This window comes from Stomoxys calcitrans, chromosome 4, assembly GCF_963082655.1.
Source record: "Stomoxys calcitrans chromosome 4, idStoCalc2.1, whole genome shotgun sequence".
In the NCBI taxonomy this organism is placed as follows: domain Eukaryota; kingdom Metazoa; phylum Arthropoda; class Insecta; order Diptera; family Muscidae; genus Stomoxys; species Stomoxys calcitrans.
The window spans coordinates 157131629-157150584 of record NC_081555.1 but is presented as its reverse complement, the minus strand read 5'-3'; the positions used below and the strand labels follow the sequence as shown (position 1 = coordinate 157150584).

The 18956-nt window shown below is 35.4% G+C and overlaps 1 protein-coding gene across 6 annotated transcripts in view; it reads right to left on the bottom strand.

The window, feature by feature from the left end:
* LOC106081700 (double-stranded RNA-specific editase Adar) overlaps nucleotides 1-18956 on the bottom strand; it is a 372583-nt gene that overhangs the window by 221042 nt on the left and 132585 nt on the right. For all 6 annotated transcript variants that reach the window (XM_059366908.1, XM_059366910.1, XM_059366907.1 and 3 more), the window contains 2 exons: nucleotides 17193-17277; nucleotides 16877-17031 (listed from right to left, as the gene is read on the bottom strand). In XM_059366908.1, coding sequence (XP_059222891.1) covers nucleotides 16877-17031; nucleotides 17193-17277 — 240 coding nt within the window. The remainder of the gene's footprint in view (nucleotides 1-16876; nucleotides 17032-17192; nucleotides 17278-18956) is intronic.

Sequence of the window (18956 nt, the reverse complement as noted above, 5' to 3'; positions counted from 1 at the left end):
ATTCAGAGTAACGTGTCGGTCTTGATCACCACGGAAGAAGTACGCCTCAATGACGCCGCCGGCCCATAAACCGAACGAATGGTGACTCATGGAGTACGTGTGGATTGCTGACTGACCAATAACGCATATTTTTCTCATTGACGAAGCCATACAGCCAGTAATGAGCCTCATCGCTGAAGATGATTTTTCGGTGAAAACGAATTTCGGTAAAGAAAATTTTAATAATTTCGACTCGTTGCTGGCTCGTACATCTTTCCATCATGAATCGGTCTATAACCTAATATAGCTCCCATATAAAGGCATCTCCCGATTTTAGATCTTAACCCCCTGGAAGCCGCAATTCTAATCCGAATTGGTTGAAAATTGCCACAAAAATTTGTACTGGACACTTCACCATACGTGGCTTATGTGGTCCAGATCGTTCTATATTTGGATATAGTTGCTTATATACCGATCGACCGATTTAAGGTTTATGCGATTTCACTGAAACTTAGCAATGAATTAGGCTGCTCAACATTCGTATTGTACCGAGTATGGTAAAGATCGGTCTATATTTGGATATATCTGACGATATAGTCCGATCTCCAGATTTAAGGTCTTGAGCCCATAGCTGCGATTTTTATCGGATTTCACTGAAATTCGGCACATTAAGTTATGTTAGGCTCTTCAACATCCATGCCCTATATGGTTCAGATCGGTCTATATTTGTATATAGCTGCCATATATATTGAGCAATCGCCCGATTTAAGGTCTATTGGCCGTAAAAGGCGCGTTTATTGCCGAATTTCACTGAAATATGGCACAGTAAGTTGTCTTAGGCTCTTCAACATCCATACATGCGATCTCCCGATTGAAGATCTAGGGACCGTAAAAGTCGCGTTAATTATCCGATTATGCTGAAATTGAGCACATTGAGTTATGTTAAGCCCCTTGACGTTTGTACCGAATATGGTTCAGATCGGTCTATATATGGATAAAGCTGTCATATATACCGATCTCCCGTTGCAAGTTTGTGGGCCCATAAAATGCTTATTAATCGATTGCGCTGAAATTTGGCACAGTAAAAGCTTTACTTTATATGGTCCAGATCGGTCCTTATGTAGGTATAGCGGCGATTTAAGTAAAGGCTGAATAAGACTCGGAACACTTCTTGGGTGGAATTCTACAGTTCCGTGGAGGATACATCTGATGCCTCTAAGCTAAAGAATATGTATACTGATATTAAAAATGGGTCAAAGTACCTAGGGGGGGGCGCCCCAAAAGTAGCGCCCAAAATCAAATCGGGACTATGTGGGATTCAAAAGAAAGCTATTCGGGAGAAGAGTAAAAGGGTATTTGGTGTGGATAAACAAATTGTACTGGAGAGATACATATGATAGTAAGTAAGAAACATATTTTTCGCGTGGTGCTATTGAAGGTGCAGCAGAGCGAGCCTGTTGCAGCCAGATCTCGAAGATAGGTTTTGTAGCCCAAAACCTCAAAATTAGTGTAAAACTTGGAAGATCAAATAACCGTGGGGAAAGCCATACTCCAAAACCCACCCAAACGGACTTGTATGCCCATCGGGACATATTGGGATTCAAACGGAATGTACTTGAGAGTAAAACACGAAAGTTTTAAAAAAAATTGGATCGATTCCCGGGGGGAACACTTAGCCCTAAAAAAAAATGTCAACATCGTGCTCTACTCTCAAATACCATTTATTTAAACCCCACAATGCCATTGGTTTAAGAGGAGTTTATGGGATGAGCCGTCTGCCAAACACTTGCCACAAATACCTTTCATTTGAGCAACACATTGCCATGGTGGGTAAATTTGTCCTCTATGGGGGCTAATTTGGGGGAGGGGTGGTGCCCCTAATAATACCTTTCATTCGAGCCTCAAAAAGCCGTGGCCAGTAAATAATTCCTATTTGTGGGTTGTTTTGGGAAAGGGGTAGTGCCCCAGAAACATTGCCTTGGTCGGTAAACATTTCCGATTTAGTGGGGGAGTGGGGTGTTCCCCTAAACACTTTGCCCTGAAAAAATATCAACATTGCATTCTACTCTCAAATATCATTTACTTGAACCCTATATTGCCTAGTGAGCCTTTTATTGCACATATCACATAATATGTCCGGTTTGGGGGGTGGGCACTAAAAATTATCAACATCTGCTCTCTTTTAGCCCCAAATTGTCATGGTGAGCAAATGCTCTACACTGTACTCTATAGACTTTGGGTATGTAGGGTACCTTAATCAATTTGACGAATGTGTTGATGAAGATACATGGAGTATCAGAAATCACGATCCATCATGCCAGTCAAAGTGTTTTGAATAATAACACACACTTTCCATACTTTTATAACCTCTTTGCTATGCTGAATAGAAAGCATTGAATATGATCTCGAGCTGGAAATGTTAAAAAAAAAATCACCAAAAGATAATAATGATAAAAAAGCGCAAACGGACAATAATATTGGGTTGCCCAAAATGTAATTGCGGATTTTTTAAAAGAAAGTAAATGCATTTTTAATAAAACTTAGAATGAACTTTAATCAAATATACTTTTTTTACACTTTTTTCTAAAGCAAGCTAAAAGTAACAGCTGATAACTGACAGAAGAAAGAATGCAATTACAGAGTCACAAGCTGTGAAAAAATTTGTCAACGCCGACTATATGAAAAATCCGCAATTACCCTTTGGGCAACCCAATATTTAACTTTTAGAAGCTTTTATAGTTTTTTTATTACAAATATTTTTTTTTATATTTTTTATAATTTTTTTTTATATTTTTTTAAAATTGTTTTCATAAAATTTTTTTATAATTTTTTTTTTAATTTTTTTTATATTATTTATTTTATATATTTTTTTAAATATCTTTTTATATTTTGTAATATTTTTCCATTTTTTAAACATCTTTTCATAATTAAAAATAAAATATTAAAAAAAAAAAATTATAATTATTAAAAACAAAACCTTTTTTTAACATTTTTCTTTAAAATTGGATAAAACATCGTCCCAAAATCTTTTCTCCCCTTAACCAACTTCCCAAGACAAATTGTTTTGTCACGCAACAAGCCTGCACGGGCGCCAACATTAATTTCAATTTAAATTCTTCAACTTGATATTGTATTCCATGTATTTTCATGGAAGCAATAAATGTCACAAAAGAAACAAAAGAGACAAATAATTGTAACATTTCCCAAAGTATGCGCTATCCTCATCAGATAATCTTCTGAAGTACATTCAGGATTCAAATGAGCGTAAAAAGATGGAGGTTACACCACACCCGCACACACACAATCAAACGAAGAGTCAAAATTGTCAACACAGCAATTAATCATTCATGATTGTTTGCTGGTATTTTTTGTATATGTATATGCATGTATATGTGGTAGGCAAGTGCTGATATAAATGTACTTGAATGGATGGATGGTACATGAACGGAATGAATGACAAAAAGGATAATTATGAGTCTGCTCTTGCAGTTTGGTAAAGATTGTTTCTTCTTTTCTGGTTAAGCACCGTGCACGCTGATTGCCAGCCTGCCTGCCTGCCATGTTTCTACTTTTGTTTCCATTGTGACAAATGTCTGCAACTGTCATTTTGCGTGTTGTACGCATTAAAAATTTATGTTTTTGCTTCATGTGAGGGCTCTGCGTACTCTTCTTTGTCCGCATTCAGAGACAACGACGGCGACGTCATACGTGCTCGTGTATACCGATGCGCTTAATGGTTTTTGCTGGTTAAGTGGTTACTCATTTTTGCTTTACGAACGTGTTTGGTCCAAGCAACCAAACCGAACCGAAATCCACCCACAAGGAACACCTACTAAAACTAACCCCTCTAGCCAGAATGATTTGCCCCCAAAGCAAAGAACCTAATTTCGTTTGCGTAATAACAGCAATGAGAGCTAAGAACTGAGAATTCAATAGTAGGATATGTTCCGCACTGTTCAGAGCAAGGAAGGGGAGAAACAGGTCGACACAGAAATGAGCATACAAGAGTCAGGTATTATTAACATTAATCCTACTCTGTCTCAGCCTCTTTTCTTTCATATAGTACTCTTGTTTATATAAGTGTATGTGTGTTAACTTACGCCAAACAAGTGCGTGCTGCCGCATTGTGGTGGCCTTGGATGGCTGTGTGCGAGTTTGTGTGATTAGTCCTTAAATGTGGTTAAATGGGGAAAAATTATTTTCGAGCGCCAAAAACCAACAAATTAGGGTGAATATCATTAAACTCGTATAAATATTAATTTTATTCATATCAATTAATAATAATTAATTCATGTGTAGACTGAAGTTGAATGTTACGTTCCACCATCACCAAACACCCACACCATACGCCCAACTCGGTAATTTCGTTTTAATTTTAAATTAAATTGCCCACAATTCAATAAGAGCCTGAAAGTATGCAACATTATATGGATTTGGTAAGTCAAGTAAGAGGATGAGCAGACTTTTTAGTATAACAAGACAGTTCAAAATAAGGTAAAAATCGGGAAGAAAAAGTAAATCATAGAAAAACTTGAGGAAAAATAAAATAAATAATAATACATATGTATTTGTATGTAATATAAACAATAAAAACATAGAAAAAAATTAAAAAAAAAAATTGCGCAAATTTCATTTTATTTATTCAAAACATGTAATGCAAAGCCATCAGACCCATTAAGTAATTACACTATACATATATTAGATTAAATGAAATTTATATTTATTTAGAAAATGTAAAACGTGTTTTTATCGAAATTTTTTTTTTTTAATTCATTTTTATTAAAACTTTTGACAAAATTTAGTCAAAATTAAATTTTTTAACTGAAATTTGTCAAATCATAAGCAACATTTCATAGGTATCTAAGCCCTATTAAGCGATCTAGGCCCTAGGGCATGTGTTCTGCATGTTTAACAAACAAGTTTTAAAACGGAAACTTAAAAACTTTGTTATATTTCTGATTTACAAACTTTACCTTAGCGCTTGTCTTTAAAATTGTTATGGATTAAAAACTTGTTTAACCGAAAACAATTTATTATGAGAATTTTGTGGTTTTCATAGCATGAAAACGCTTTTTGTTACCGGTAATTTCCTTATAAAATTGGTTATAATGGAAAAACAGCCTAAATGTATGCATTATTAAGAATGGCCTTTAAGTGCTGAAGTAATAGGCAAACAATTTATACACTTATGTATTTTTCCATGCAAAAGTAATTGAAAAGGAATTCCAATATTAGAACAGGTAAAACTTTTAGTTATGAAAAACAATTTTAAATTCACACAATTAAACAATAACAACTCCAAGATAAGCTAAGATATATCTCTTTAAGAGAATTTAGTTTCTTTTTAGAAAATTATCATAGAACTTTGCGACACTATTAAATTTTTATGAAAAAATGTAACAGCATTTATTTTCATAGAAAATGCAGTCCAACATTTTTTATTTGCTTAATCTATAAGAAACGATTTTATACAACCCGTAAAATATGCAACACATTTTGTTGGTGAAAATGGTACATTTTGGTTTTGTCAATTCTGTTTTTTAAACATTGCACATATAACTTGTCTAAAGTTGACGCTTCGGGGTTCGGTACATCGTTAAGTCGTTTATATACCGTACAGTTTTAACTATACTTTGCCACTTGTATACCCTACACCATAGGATGGGTCATTCCGTTGGTAACACATCGAAATATAGGTCTAAGCACATATATTCCTGAACACGATGATATATTAAGTCAATCTAGCCATGTTCGTCGGTCTGTCGGCCTTCTGTCCGTCCCTCCGTCTGCTTGTAGAAAGAATGCTAGCTTTCTTTAAGTTACAATAGTACTTGGATTAAGGTACAATGACCCTTCGCTTGAGCTAAAATGGTACTTCGATTGTTTTACAATTGTACTTCGATTGAGTTAGGAAGCTCCCTCGTTTGAGTTAGAATGGTACTCCGATTGAATTAAAATAACACTTCGATTGAGTTATAAACATCCTTCGATTGAGTTAAATGATACTTCGATTGAGTGACAATTGACTTAAAATGGAAGTTTGATTAAGTTACAATGCTCCTCCGATTAAGTCAAAATGGTACTTCGAAAAGTTTTAAGCTTTTTCCTTTCATAGAAAACAAAATGGTAATTATTTAATTAAATTTTGTTTTTATAGATATCTAGCGGGACCGGGCCCGCTCCGCTGTCTACTTTGACTATTTAAAACCTTATATTTGACTCCCATACTTCCATGGTCGGTAAATTTGTCTTGTTTGCGTGCCTTTGAGGATGGGACGGCTCTCTAGAACTTTTGCCACTAGTGTAGATATCAAATTCGAGCTCTATTCCCATATACCTTTCTTTTAAGCCCCATATTGCCATGGTCGCCAAATATGCCCGGCTTGGGGAGTATTTTGGGAGTGGGATGGCCATCCAGAAACTTGACCCTGAAAATGGATATCAATTCCTTGCTCCGTTCCCAAATACCGTTTATTAAAGTCCCATATTGCAATGGTCGGTATATATGTCCTGTTTGTGGGGGTCGCCCCACTCCCAAAATATCCCCCAAATGCTTTGCCAAAAAATTCTAATCCTTGAAGTACTAGCCTCAGTTCTTTTAATAAGAAAATGTAGATACAAACCCACATATGTATGTATACACCACTATGCTCTATAGCTATATATATGCGGCTCTAGTTATCACTTCTATTTTCTTCAAGTCTATGCCATAAACAACCTTCTCTACCACAAATTTATATAAAGACCCATAAGAAAGTTTGGGGCTTCATTTGTTTTAAAGGCAAAGTACAAAAAGATATTTGATAAGTGGTCAAAATAGCATGGCTTTACCAAAGTTTGTGTAGCCAACAAACTTCAAGGCCTCAACGAAAGTCAAATTTTGAGATTCTAAAGGCTCAGTTCCTTGACCAATATTTGTGGACTACATACAAACTATACTTTTACATCTAAAGTCATTCCCAACATTTTTCTTCCCCCGAGGGTAATTGAATTTCGAAAACTAAATGGTGACAATAAGCGGATACACTATCGACAAACAGTCAGACAGACAGCAAATTCAAATCTCTCTCATCAAGTAGAAACATAAGAAGAACAAAAACAAGCAAGCAGGATTAATGAGAAACTTTCGCCCAAAAGTTTGCAAACAAATTTCTGGGAAAAATACCAAAGAATAACAAAAAAGCAGCAGAACTCACAGTCCAAGATCCATTAAATATGAATATTTAATTAGAAGAAGGAGCTCGCTAGCACATTTGACGACCATAGGGAGGTACTATATTATTCCATAAACAAATCCCCCTTAGAACTTTTAGTACATTTTTGTTACTTTATTTTTCCCCACTTTCATTCCACTCTTAGTACAATAACACTGTCAGCAGCCATGAGTAGAGATAGTAAAAAGTTCAGCCATCATTATCATCATAGGAAGCATGAAAATGGCTCACTTGTGACATATCCAAAATGTGTGCCGCCCTTCATCGTCACTGCAGTTGGCTATTGCTGCCCACTATACATACATATATGGAAGAAGTGGCTAACTAACAAGTTACTGGGTATGGAGTGGGTACATAATACCAATACACCAGCACCAGGACATACCAATTCCCTAGTTTTACTTGTAAGTGGGTTGTTACTGTGTTGCTTGTTATGAACTTTGGGTTTGAGCAAGAGGACGAACGGAAAAGTGATTTTATGATGATAACAGACACAGCTGTGCAGGACATGTATGTTCTATAAATGATTATTGCCTAGTCTTCTACAAGTATGTACCCATCAACAGAAGTTTTCCAAAGAAATTGGTTACATTTGTTGATAAAATTACCGATAAAGACAATTTGGGTATAATGAAAAGTTTTAATAAGAGTTTGTTAAAAATGTTTCTATTGTTGTATGGCCTTAAAACAAATTTGTTTGAAAGCCCAGTAGTTTGTCAAACAGATAAAAACAGTATTCCCCTCAAGCCAATAGCTAGAGCTGATTTCAAAAAGTTTCAAATTTTACATAATAATTTGAAGTTTACAAAAATTATTGTTAAACTAACTAAAATGGTCCTTCGATTGAGTTAGAATAGTCTTTCAAGAAAGTTAAAATGGTCGTAGGATTAAGTTGAAGTGGTTCTTCGATTGAGTTAAATTGGTCATTCTATTGAGTTAAAACGTGACTTCAATTGAGTTAAAATGGTCCTTGAGTTGAATTAAATTGGTCTTTTGATTTAGTTTAAATGGTGCTTCGATTGAGTTACAATGGTAATTCGATTGAGGTTTAAAGGTATTTCGATTGAATTAAAATTGCCTTTCGATTGAGTTACAATGGTTCTTTCGATTGAGTTACATTGGCCCTTCGATTGAATTAAAATGGTCATTCGATTGAATTAAAATCTTACTTTGATTTAGTTATAATGGTACTACAATTGAGTTACAATGGTCCTTCGATTAAGTTAAAATTGTAGCTCGATTGAGTTACAGTCGTTAAAATGGTTTTTCAATTGAGTTAAAATGGTCCTTGGATTGAATTAAAATGATCTATCGTTTAAGTTAAATTGGTCCTTCGATTGAATTACAATGGTCCTTCGATTAATTTAAAAGGTACTTCGATTGAGTTAAAATAGTCCTTAATAGTACTTCGATTGAGTTAAAATTGTCTTTCGATTGAGTTTCAATGGTCCTTCGATTGAGATAAATGGGCCTTCGATTAAATTAAAATGATACTTTCATTAAGTTATAATGACACTTCAATTGTATTAAAATTGTCCTTCGATTAAGTTAAAATGGTACATCAATTGAGTTTCAGTGGTCCTTCGATAGAGTTAATATGGTTCTTCGATTGAGTTAAAGTTGTCCATCTATAAAGTTTAAAAATGGTGATTCAATTGAGTCTAAATGGTCCTGGGATTGAGTTAAAATTGTGTTTCGATTGAGTTAAATTGATCCTTCGATTTAGTTTAAATGGTACTTCGATTGAGTTACAATGGTATATCCATTGAGTTACCATGGAACTTCGATTGAGGTTTAATGGTATTTCGATTGGGTTTAAAAATGTCTTTCGATTGAGTTACAATGGTCCTTCGATTGAGTAACAATGGTCCTTCGATTGAGTTAATATGGTTTTTCGATTGAGTTACAATGGTACTTCGATTGAGTCAGAAAAGTCCCAGGATTGAGTTAAAATGGTCTTTCGATTGAGTTACAATGGCACTTCGCTTGAGTTACAGTGGTCCTTCGATTAAGTTACAATGAAACTTGGATGGAGTTAAAATGGTCCTACGCTAGGGCTAAAATGGTCCTTTGATTGAGTTAAAATGGTACTTCTATTGAGTTAGAAAGCTCCATCGTTTCAGTAAAAGGAGTACTTCGACTGAATAAAAATGATACTTCGATTGGGTTTTAAAGGTCCTTCGATTTAGTTTTAAAGGTCCTTCGATGTAGTTAAAATGATAGTCCCAGGATTGAGTTAAAATGGTCCTTCGATTAAGTTACAATAAAACTTGGATGGAGTTAAAATGGTCCTACGCTAGAGCTAAAATGGTCCTTCGATTGAGTTAAAATGGTACTTCTATTGAGTTAGAAAGCTCCATCGTTTCAGTAAAAGTAATACTTCGATTGAATAAAAATGATACTTCGATTGGGTTTTAAAGGTTCTTCGATTTAGTTTTAAAGGTCCTTCGATGTAGTTAAAATGGTACATCGATTCATATACAATAATCCTTTAATTAAGTTAAAATGACAGTTTGATTAAGTTACAATTCTCATTCGATAGAGTTAAAATGGTACTTCGCATGTGTAGTGCAAGTAGGGAAGGTGATGATAAGTTGGAGCATTTCCTATGTCATTGTCTGACTTTCGCAGACACCGGTACTTAGATGGCGACACAATACCAGACGTGAACCAATTGAGGGGCCTGTTATGGAAAACAATTGTGGATTTAGTAAGTAGCACGGAATTTATAACTTAGATTTTCTTTTTCGAGGTTACTTTATAGTATTTAGAGTGCACAACAAGCCAAATACTGGCTAAGGTGTATGCCCATAGTGGCATGGAGCGGATTAATGGTCCTTCGAAAGGAAAAAATCTTGGGTTAAACAGGAAACAATAGCCATTCGAGCAAATAAAGAATATCGGCCGCACTGATTTCACAAAGTCATAAGGGACCAATTCAGAATAGACAGGAACGTATTCGGAGACTATTGAGAGACTTGAGACAAACCTTGGAACGCCTGCAATGGCTCGACACCATCACATTAAGCATGTATAAACCAAGAATGGCTAAAAACTATAACCCCCACACAGTGGCAGTCAAATTCGTCACATGCTAATCAGATGGACTTTTCAATTTGAGCAGTTTACGAGAGCAAGGTAAGGTTTACAAAATATGCCAGTATGCGCTGTTCTTTAATGGAATGTTCATGAGAGTGACTGTACGGGAATGGACCAAAAAACCGGAGGATTACATTCATGCAACTAGCAACTCGCTTTTTTACCTATTCAGAGCAATAGTCATGACAAAAAGTGCTCATATCGGGCAAAAGTGAATCGATTCTGAAATTAAGATCGTTTCCATACATTTTGTCATTTGAATCAATAAAAAATATTTTTAATCTCAAAAAAAAGGTGGTCATTTGAATTGGTAACACTTCGTCTCAGCTAATCTCTTACTACCCTACTTTTGATGGAGTAAGAGACGTCTTGTAACGGTCATTGGAATTATAACACCAAAAGCTAAGTACACACAGGGCTCGCTTTGACTTAAGAAAAACGACATCTGTCTCTGGTGTGAAAAAACTGACTCCACGGAGTAAAATGTCATTATCTTAGCCAATAATCCTGATTGAAGTCATTGTAGGAATACTACACTGGTATCAGTTTTCTTGCAAAGACTAATCTGGACAGATTAGAATCCTTTGTACAGTCATCATAGTGGAACGAAAGCGTACATTGATAAAGCATGCGTTAACCGGCTTACATGCCCGTAAGTTTTTGGGTGGTGCAGGAATGGGCATTCGCAGGTTTTGTCCTAAACCTGAAAATAAGATTCTTACTTTACCAGCATAGACCTTTTATTTGGGTACCAGATTGTCGCAGTCGGCACCCAAGGTATCCGGCATCCAAGGTATCCAGTGTAGCAGTCGCCCAACATTTCCATTAGGAGAGCTTTTTTTTGAATGGTCTCGCTACCCAGGCATGTGGGGACAATTTTTACATTAGATTTGTACTCTGCTCACAAACACCTTTCTTTTGATGCCCATATTGTCCGAATCGAATTGTAGTGTTGCCAATTAAAAGTCTATCGCTTTTACCACATCATATTATAGTTTTATTCCGGTGGAGGGAGTCAGGAATATTTTTTGGTGTTGCCAATCGGACATCTACTGCGCTGAGCATCATCGGTGAGTCCACGACCACATTTTAAGTAAACATAGCTGGGATGGAGGGAGTCAGCGAATCGTTTGTGATGTTGTCAAATAATTGCCCACTGCGTTTGCGTCATCAGAGTCTCCACGACCACATTTAAATGCAGCATAACAAGGTCTCATAGTTTTTGTCTACTGGAGGGAGTCAAAAATGGGTTACGTTTTTACCAATCAGATGGGGTTGAGCATCATCAGTACCTCTATGGCCACATTTGAAGTCAGCATAGGAAAGTAAGAAATATTTTTTGGCGTTACCAATCAGACATCTAGTACACTGTGCATCACCCCGGCACGGGATAGCTGCGAGGCTGGCTACCTGGCGCGTCCACAGGTTGCGATTGAACGCTTCCTAAGGAGTAGCTGCTACAACAGAGTCTGCGCTCGATATCCCTGATTGTTCAGGCGCAAACTCTCAGTGAAGCAGGGCGGCACCGGCTATTGCATAAATTCTGAGTGCCTATATTGCTCGATATGACAAGGCGAGTTTTTGGCGCCTTTAAATAAACAAAGGCACCCTGTCCATACGGCAATAGGTATTTTGTACTGAAACGATTTTGCTCACCTACAGGAGCTTGACGATGATAGCCACCTCCACGTACAACAATGTGCATGAACAACAACAACAACACTGTGCATGAACGACCGGATAAATTCATATTTTTTGCCTGGTGAAGTGAGTCAGACATATTATCTGGTGTAACCAATCAGACGTCTATTGTGAATTACCAGTACCTCTGCGACCAACTTTGAAATCAGTAAGGATTTAAAGTTTTTTTCGGAGGAAAATCAAAGGTACTTTTGGGTGTTACCAATTAAAATCAATGGCACTGTACATCATCAGTGACTCCACGACCACATTTGAAGTCAGCACACCATTTTTTTTTGTGATGTTTGTGCAAAGGTACTTTCATTTGAAGTCAGCAAGGTTTTGTAGATTTTTCTGTTTGAAGGAGCGAGGGGTTATCATTTAGACGTCGACTGTTGTACATTTTTTGGTGTTACTGCGCTGAGCATCTTCTGTGTCTCTGCAACCACATTGGAAATCAGCATAGCCAAGACGGCTACTACGATGTGCATCATCAGTGTCTCCACGACCACATTTGAACTCAGTGTTGAAAGGATTTTTAGTTAACGGTTAATGAAGAGATTCATTGGAGTGATGTAGGACCAGCAGAGTGAAGTGGGGTAATCGATTAGTTGTCTTCTGCACTGTACATCATCAGTGTCTCTAGGACCATAGTTGAAGTCTACTGTACAGTGCATGATCAGTGTCATTACGAAGAAAACAAATGCATTTTGTTTCTTTATTTTCAAACTACTACCGTCTGAATGTTCGGAAACGAACAATTTAGTCCACATGTTTTTTTGCATTTTTTTCGTTTACACAACTAATCATTTAAACCACTTCCAATATTAGCAAAATCTTAATCATCCTCTTCCATCCACCAAACCCTGAAGGTTCTCCCATGAGGTGTCCTTTAACATTATGACCATAAAGAGTTATCAGGAATCAAATTTTCCACACAAAATGAGACAGGCAAAAAATTCCATATACAAACTTTTGCCATTTGTTTAACCGACAAGAAATAAAACAAAAAGAAAAATAACAACAAAAATCATCAAAAAAAAAAAAAAATGAAAAAAACTTTGCCATAAATAAAAGTTGTTGCCATCACACCACAACTGATAACAACAGTAACAACAACAGCAGGAAATAATGCCACACAAAAGGATGTGCAAGGACCAAAGAATGGCCAATTGGTTGGAGGAGACGTGGTTTCGGGGTTGGTTGGTTGGTTAAATACAGATATGATTGTTGATGGCCATCACACACATGGCGCCAAAATGAAGCAAAAACAACAAAACCAACGAGATGATAAAATATTGATTTGTGTTTACCCCATTCATGGCCGTCACGTATGGTAAATATTATAAAAATTCATTTACAATTCAATCCAAATCAATTGTGTATATTTGTGCTCTTTGCAAAAATGTTTCAAAAATTCCATTAAACAGAGGCTGAAACAAAAACTACACGGCAAATACACAAATGGGCCATCAGCATAGTTGTGTGTGTGTGTGTGTGGGAAGAGGTTGGAGAAAATGGTTTGTGAGGCGGAAGCCACGTGTCCCATAAAATCCGTACACAGGTTTGCAGAATAATCGCCATTAAAGTCTAAAGGAAATATAGAACAACAGCGGTTGCAAAAACACCCGAACAGACGGACGGACGGACCGACCGACGGACGGACGGACCGACCGACGGACGGACGGACAAGTGCCTAAGCCAAATTGAAAACAGTATCATAACCATAAAAGAAAATCATCAAATTCCGGTGGCAACAGAACAAAATGTTGCTGCGGTACAAACCTCTTTCGCAAGGTTTTCGCTTTATTTGCCCCGTCAAGGCGAAATGTATCCTTTTTTATACTTTTTTTCGTGCTTTAACTGCTACTGCCTTCATTCAAATGTGCAATAAAATTGGAGGACTCTTGTAAACTATTTTTATATCTCTTTTGTCGCTGTAATCGTTAGAAAATGCGGAAGACAAAAGTGATTTATGATTTGCAAGAACATGACACTCCAGCGAAAAAACACTTGGAAATAAAAGTCTACTCCTGGGCATTATTTCTAGGTAGTAAAACTCTCAGTCAGGCGATGAGCGAGGCTATACTTGATGATAAGGTAAGTTTAAATATTGCATGCTTTTGGAGATCTTGGGGATGACGTTGATGACTTTTAAATTCTTATTATTAACGAGTGACAATTTTAAACTCCTAAAGCTGACTAATGATTGATGGAGTATAAAGAAAAAAATTGTGGTACCAAAAATAGGCCAGTTGTGGGAGGGTATAATAGGCCAGTTATGGGAGAAAGTCCTTCGATGGGAAAATCTGGAAAATATAGGAGATTCACACGAAAATTGTTCGATCTAAGCCATACAACTGGTGCGGATTTTATGATCTCAAGACCCTAAATCGGCTATACCAAAATATAGTACGATATAGCCCAATCTCGAACATAACCTGTCTATGTACTAAACAAGTAAAAGCGTGCTAAGTCGGCCTTGCCAAATCTTATATACCCTCCACCATGGATCGCATTTGTCGAGTTCTTTTCCCGACATCTCTTCTAAGGCAAAAAAGGATATAAGAAAAGATTTACTTTGCTATTAGAGCGATATGTGGTCCGGTTTGGACCACAATTAAATTATGTGTAAAATGTCAGCCAATTCGAATAAGAATTGCGCCCTTTGGGGGCTCAAGAAATAAAATAGAGAGATCAATTTATATGGGAGCTGTATCAAGCTATAGACCGATTCAGACCATAATAAACACGTATGTTGATGGTCATGAGAGGATCCGTCGTACAAAATTTCATTCCAAACGGATAAGAATTGCGCACTTAGAGGCTCAAAAAGTCAAGACCCAAGATCGGTTTATATGATAGCTATATTAAGTTATGAACCGATTTCAACCATACTTGCCACAGTTGTTGAATATCATAACAAAACTCGTCGTGCAAAATTTCATTCCAATCGGATAAGAATTGCGCACTCTAGAGGTTCAAGAAGTCAAGACCCAAGATCGGTTTATATGGCAGCTATATCAGGTTATGGACCGATTTGAACCATACTTGGCACAGTTGTTGGATATCATAACAAAACACGTCGTGCAAAATTTCATCTCAATCGGATAAGAATTGCGCACTCTAGAGGCTCAAGAAGTCAAGACCCAAGATCAGTTTATATGGCAGCTATATCAAAACATGGGCCGATATGGCCCATTTACCATACCAACTGACCTACACTAATAAGAAGTATTTGTGCAAAATTTCAAGCGGCTAGCTTTACTCCTTCGGAAGTACATTTCTAAACTTTGTAATTGCATTCTTTCTTCTGTCAGTTGTCAGCTGTTACTTTTAGCTTGCTATAGAAAAAAAGTCTAAAAAAAGAATATTTGATTAAAGTTCATTCTAAGTTTTACTAAAAATGCATTTACTTACTTTTAAAAAATCCGCAATTACTTTTTGGGCAACCCAATATTTTTATATTTTTTTAAGAAAAGCGTACAAAAACTACCCTTTTTAAAGTAAACGTGTGAAAATATTCTTTTCTAAAAAAAGGGTATTACAACTTCCCTCGTCTGAAGAAAAGGGTATTTAAACTAAAGAAAACAACGACCCTTTTCCAAAGAAAAGGGTATTAATACACCTTTGCAAAGGAAAAGGTATTAAAACTACCCTTTTCCAAAAAAAAGGATGTTCAAACTACCATTTTCTAAACAAAAGGATATTAAAACTGCACATTTCTAAACAAAAGTGTATAAACACTATCCTATAAAAGCTGTCATTCTCTAAAGAAATACGTATAAAAACTACCCTTTTCCAAAGAAAAGTGTTTTAAAACTACCCTTTTCCAAAGAAAAGTGTTTTAAAACTACCCTTTTCTAAAGAAAAGGGTATTAAAATTACCCTTTTCTAAATAAAAGGGTATTAAAACTATCCTTCCCTAAAGAAGGGGGTTTGAAATTTACTCTTTTCTAAATAAAAGCGTATTAAAACTACCCTTTTCAAAAGAAAAAGGTGTAAAAACTACCCTATTTTTCAAGAAAGGGGTTTTAAAACTACTCTTACTAAAGAAAAGTGTTTAAAAGTATCATTTTTTAAAGAAAATGGTATAAAAACTACCCTTTTCTAAAGAAAATGGTATTAATACTAAACTATTCTAAAGAAAAGGGTATTAGAACTACCCTTTCCTAAAGGAAAGGGTATTAAAACTACACTTTTCTCCAGAAAAGAGTATTAAAGCAACACTTTTCTAAAGACATGGTATTAAAATTACCCTATTCCAAAGCAAAAGTCATAAAAACTACCCCTTTTCTAAGGAAAAGTAAATAACAACCACCCTTCTCTAATGAAAGGGCTATTTAATCTAACGTTTCTTAAATAAATGGTTTTTAAAGCTACCTTTTTCAATTGAAAGGGTTAAGTACCCTTACTATTTTTCTAAAGAAAAGGGCATTGATACTACCTTTGCTAAAAAAATGGGTATAAAAACTACCCTTTTCTTAAGAAACGGTTATCATAGCTACCCTTTTCTAAGGAAAAGGGTTTTTTGAACTACTCTTTAATAAGGAAAGGGGTACTTATACAATCTTTTAATAACGAAAAGGAAGCTTTAACCACTCTTAATAATGAATTATATCATTTTAAGAAAATTACAGTATACTTTTAGGCGTTCCATATTAAATTATTTTTAAACATCCTAAGGTGGTATTTTCAAAAAACTCCAACAAAACTTTATTTTATCAGCAAAATACCAAAGAAATAGGCATTCTACATTAAATTTTATTTTAAGTCACCAAAGAAAAAGAATCCATCTGTATAATAAGTTATGATAACATTCCTTTATGAACAAAATGATGATATCTTTTCAAACAAATAACTATGAAAATATTCTAAATTAAAACTGCCTGTTTTGCACTTACCTCTACAGAAATTGTAAAAAGTGGTGCATGCACTGGGCCAGTCTGTGATTCCAACTTGTAAACAAGACCATGTCGAAGCTCATTCAACATGGCCACTGTGTTTTTGGGTTGGGGTACACGTTCCTTGCTGGTTCTAGGTTTCTTTTTGGGACTTCCTACAAAAGATAGAATGAAAAAAAAAATAAAATATTTTTATAAAAACAAAATAAAAAGGAAAGACCGTAATAATCACAAGCTTCCGGTGTGAATCGGGACATTCATAATTTTCGATTATATTTTTTCAAACAAACTTTCACATTCATAAACTACTACATACCTGAATACTTGGATCCTTCATAACGACGCTTTGATGGTGATTTGCGACTGTAGCCATTCATATCGTATGATGGTGTTAACACGTTCTGCAAAAAAACGGAAAAAAGGAAAAGAAATTTAAATGATATTGAACATCAACATCGAATACTATAATAAATGGCATGTATTGGATCTTGTATTTGAATAAAATAACCATCACGAACAAAATCCCAACAAAAAAGGTCACCAACCACGAGGATATACAACAACGATAACAAAAAAGTATACCACTAACAATTTATAACCCAAACATTTTACATACATATATTCAAAGGATAATAACATGGTGCATATACATACTCCCCCGCATATACATTTAAGGCACAAATATCCTCGTTTCCTAATAATAACTGGTGCGAAACGAACGAAATTAATTTTCAAGTTTGTATTGCGTTTGATTTCAACAATTGATTGAACTACCGCCTATAATTTGTATTTGCGTGTGTGTGTGTGGGCATTCTAATTTCCGCTTCCGTTTTGATAAAAACCCATAATTAATTAAATTTCTCAATGTTCTGGTATTGCCTCACTACTCATTTATTTTGTTTTGCGTTTTTGCTAATTTGCATGAAACATTTTCTGCACAGAAGCAAAGGACACATTTATAATAATATTCATGCAAATACGCCAACCAACTAACAATCCTTTGTGCTTTTATACAGGAAAACAAAGTTGACTGTTGATTCGATACATTTATAGTTGACCAACAAATTAAAACCAAATCCATGCAGAGGAAAAGAGCAAATTATGAAATTTACACATAAAGACCATATTTTATGAATTTTTAATAAATTGTTTTAGCCACATTGAGGTTGGTTTAAGAGATCGTTCTCCAGGCAAAATATTTTTAAAATAAAATGATTTCCATTAAAAAAAATTTTTTCAATACGTGCATATATTGTTCATAAAAGCCTAAAAGTATGCCACAGTTTTTTTTTTTTTTTCATTTTTAATAGTTTTATAAGTTTTCATACATGTGAAGGATACAGATATAAAGATAAAGAAATAAAGATATTTTTCTCAAGCAGTCCTTTCATCTAAGTAATCCTGCAGTTTGCTATAGCATGAAAACTTTAATGCCATACAGTAGGCTACAATTTATCACTTAATTTAATTTTATGAAGATATGACGTTTTGCAAAGTTACAAAAAGAGCAAGGAAACATGAGAGATAAAGAGCGTCCGCCCCAAGACCATTAGACCACAAATCTGTATTATTTGTTTACATTTAAAAATGTTGTGTAGTTTGGTCTGCCTAGTAAAGCAATGAGGAAAAATATTCATTGCGTCGAGGCATACCAAATTCCAGAAATATTTCAACGCATTTTTCCTTGGTTGGCCAACAAAGAACCAGAAGAGGACGAAGCTAAAGAAGAAGTTTTGTTTATTTATGGTTAGCGTTAAGTAAAACCTCTGGATTGGCTAAGCTATGCAAAAGAGGAGGGACAAGTGAGGCTTTAAGAAAAGAAAAAAAGGAAACATTTATTTTATACTTTCTCTTGCAAACATTAGTTTTTCCTGAGTACTACGGAACACAGAAAACACCATGACCACAGAGGCGTGCTGTTGTTGTTTTGTTGTATTTTTCTGCTTACAACTCCCTTTCCACATTTGTGGCATGTCCTGATTTATGGTGAAATAATGTTTATTTGTTTGTTGGTGGCTTCTCCTACTGCTGCTGGTGTTGTTAACCAAGTTAAAACGTTTTTACACTTGAATAAAAATAT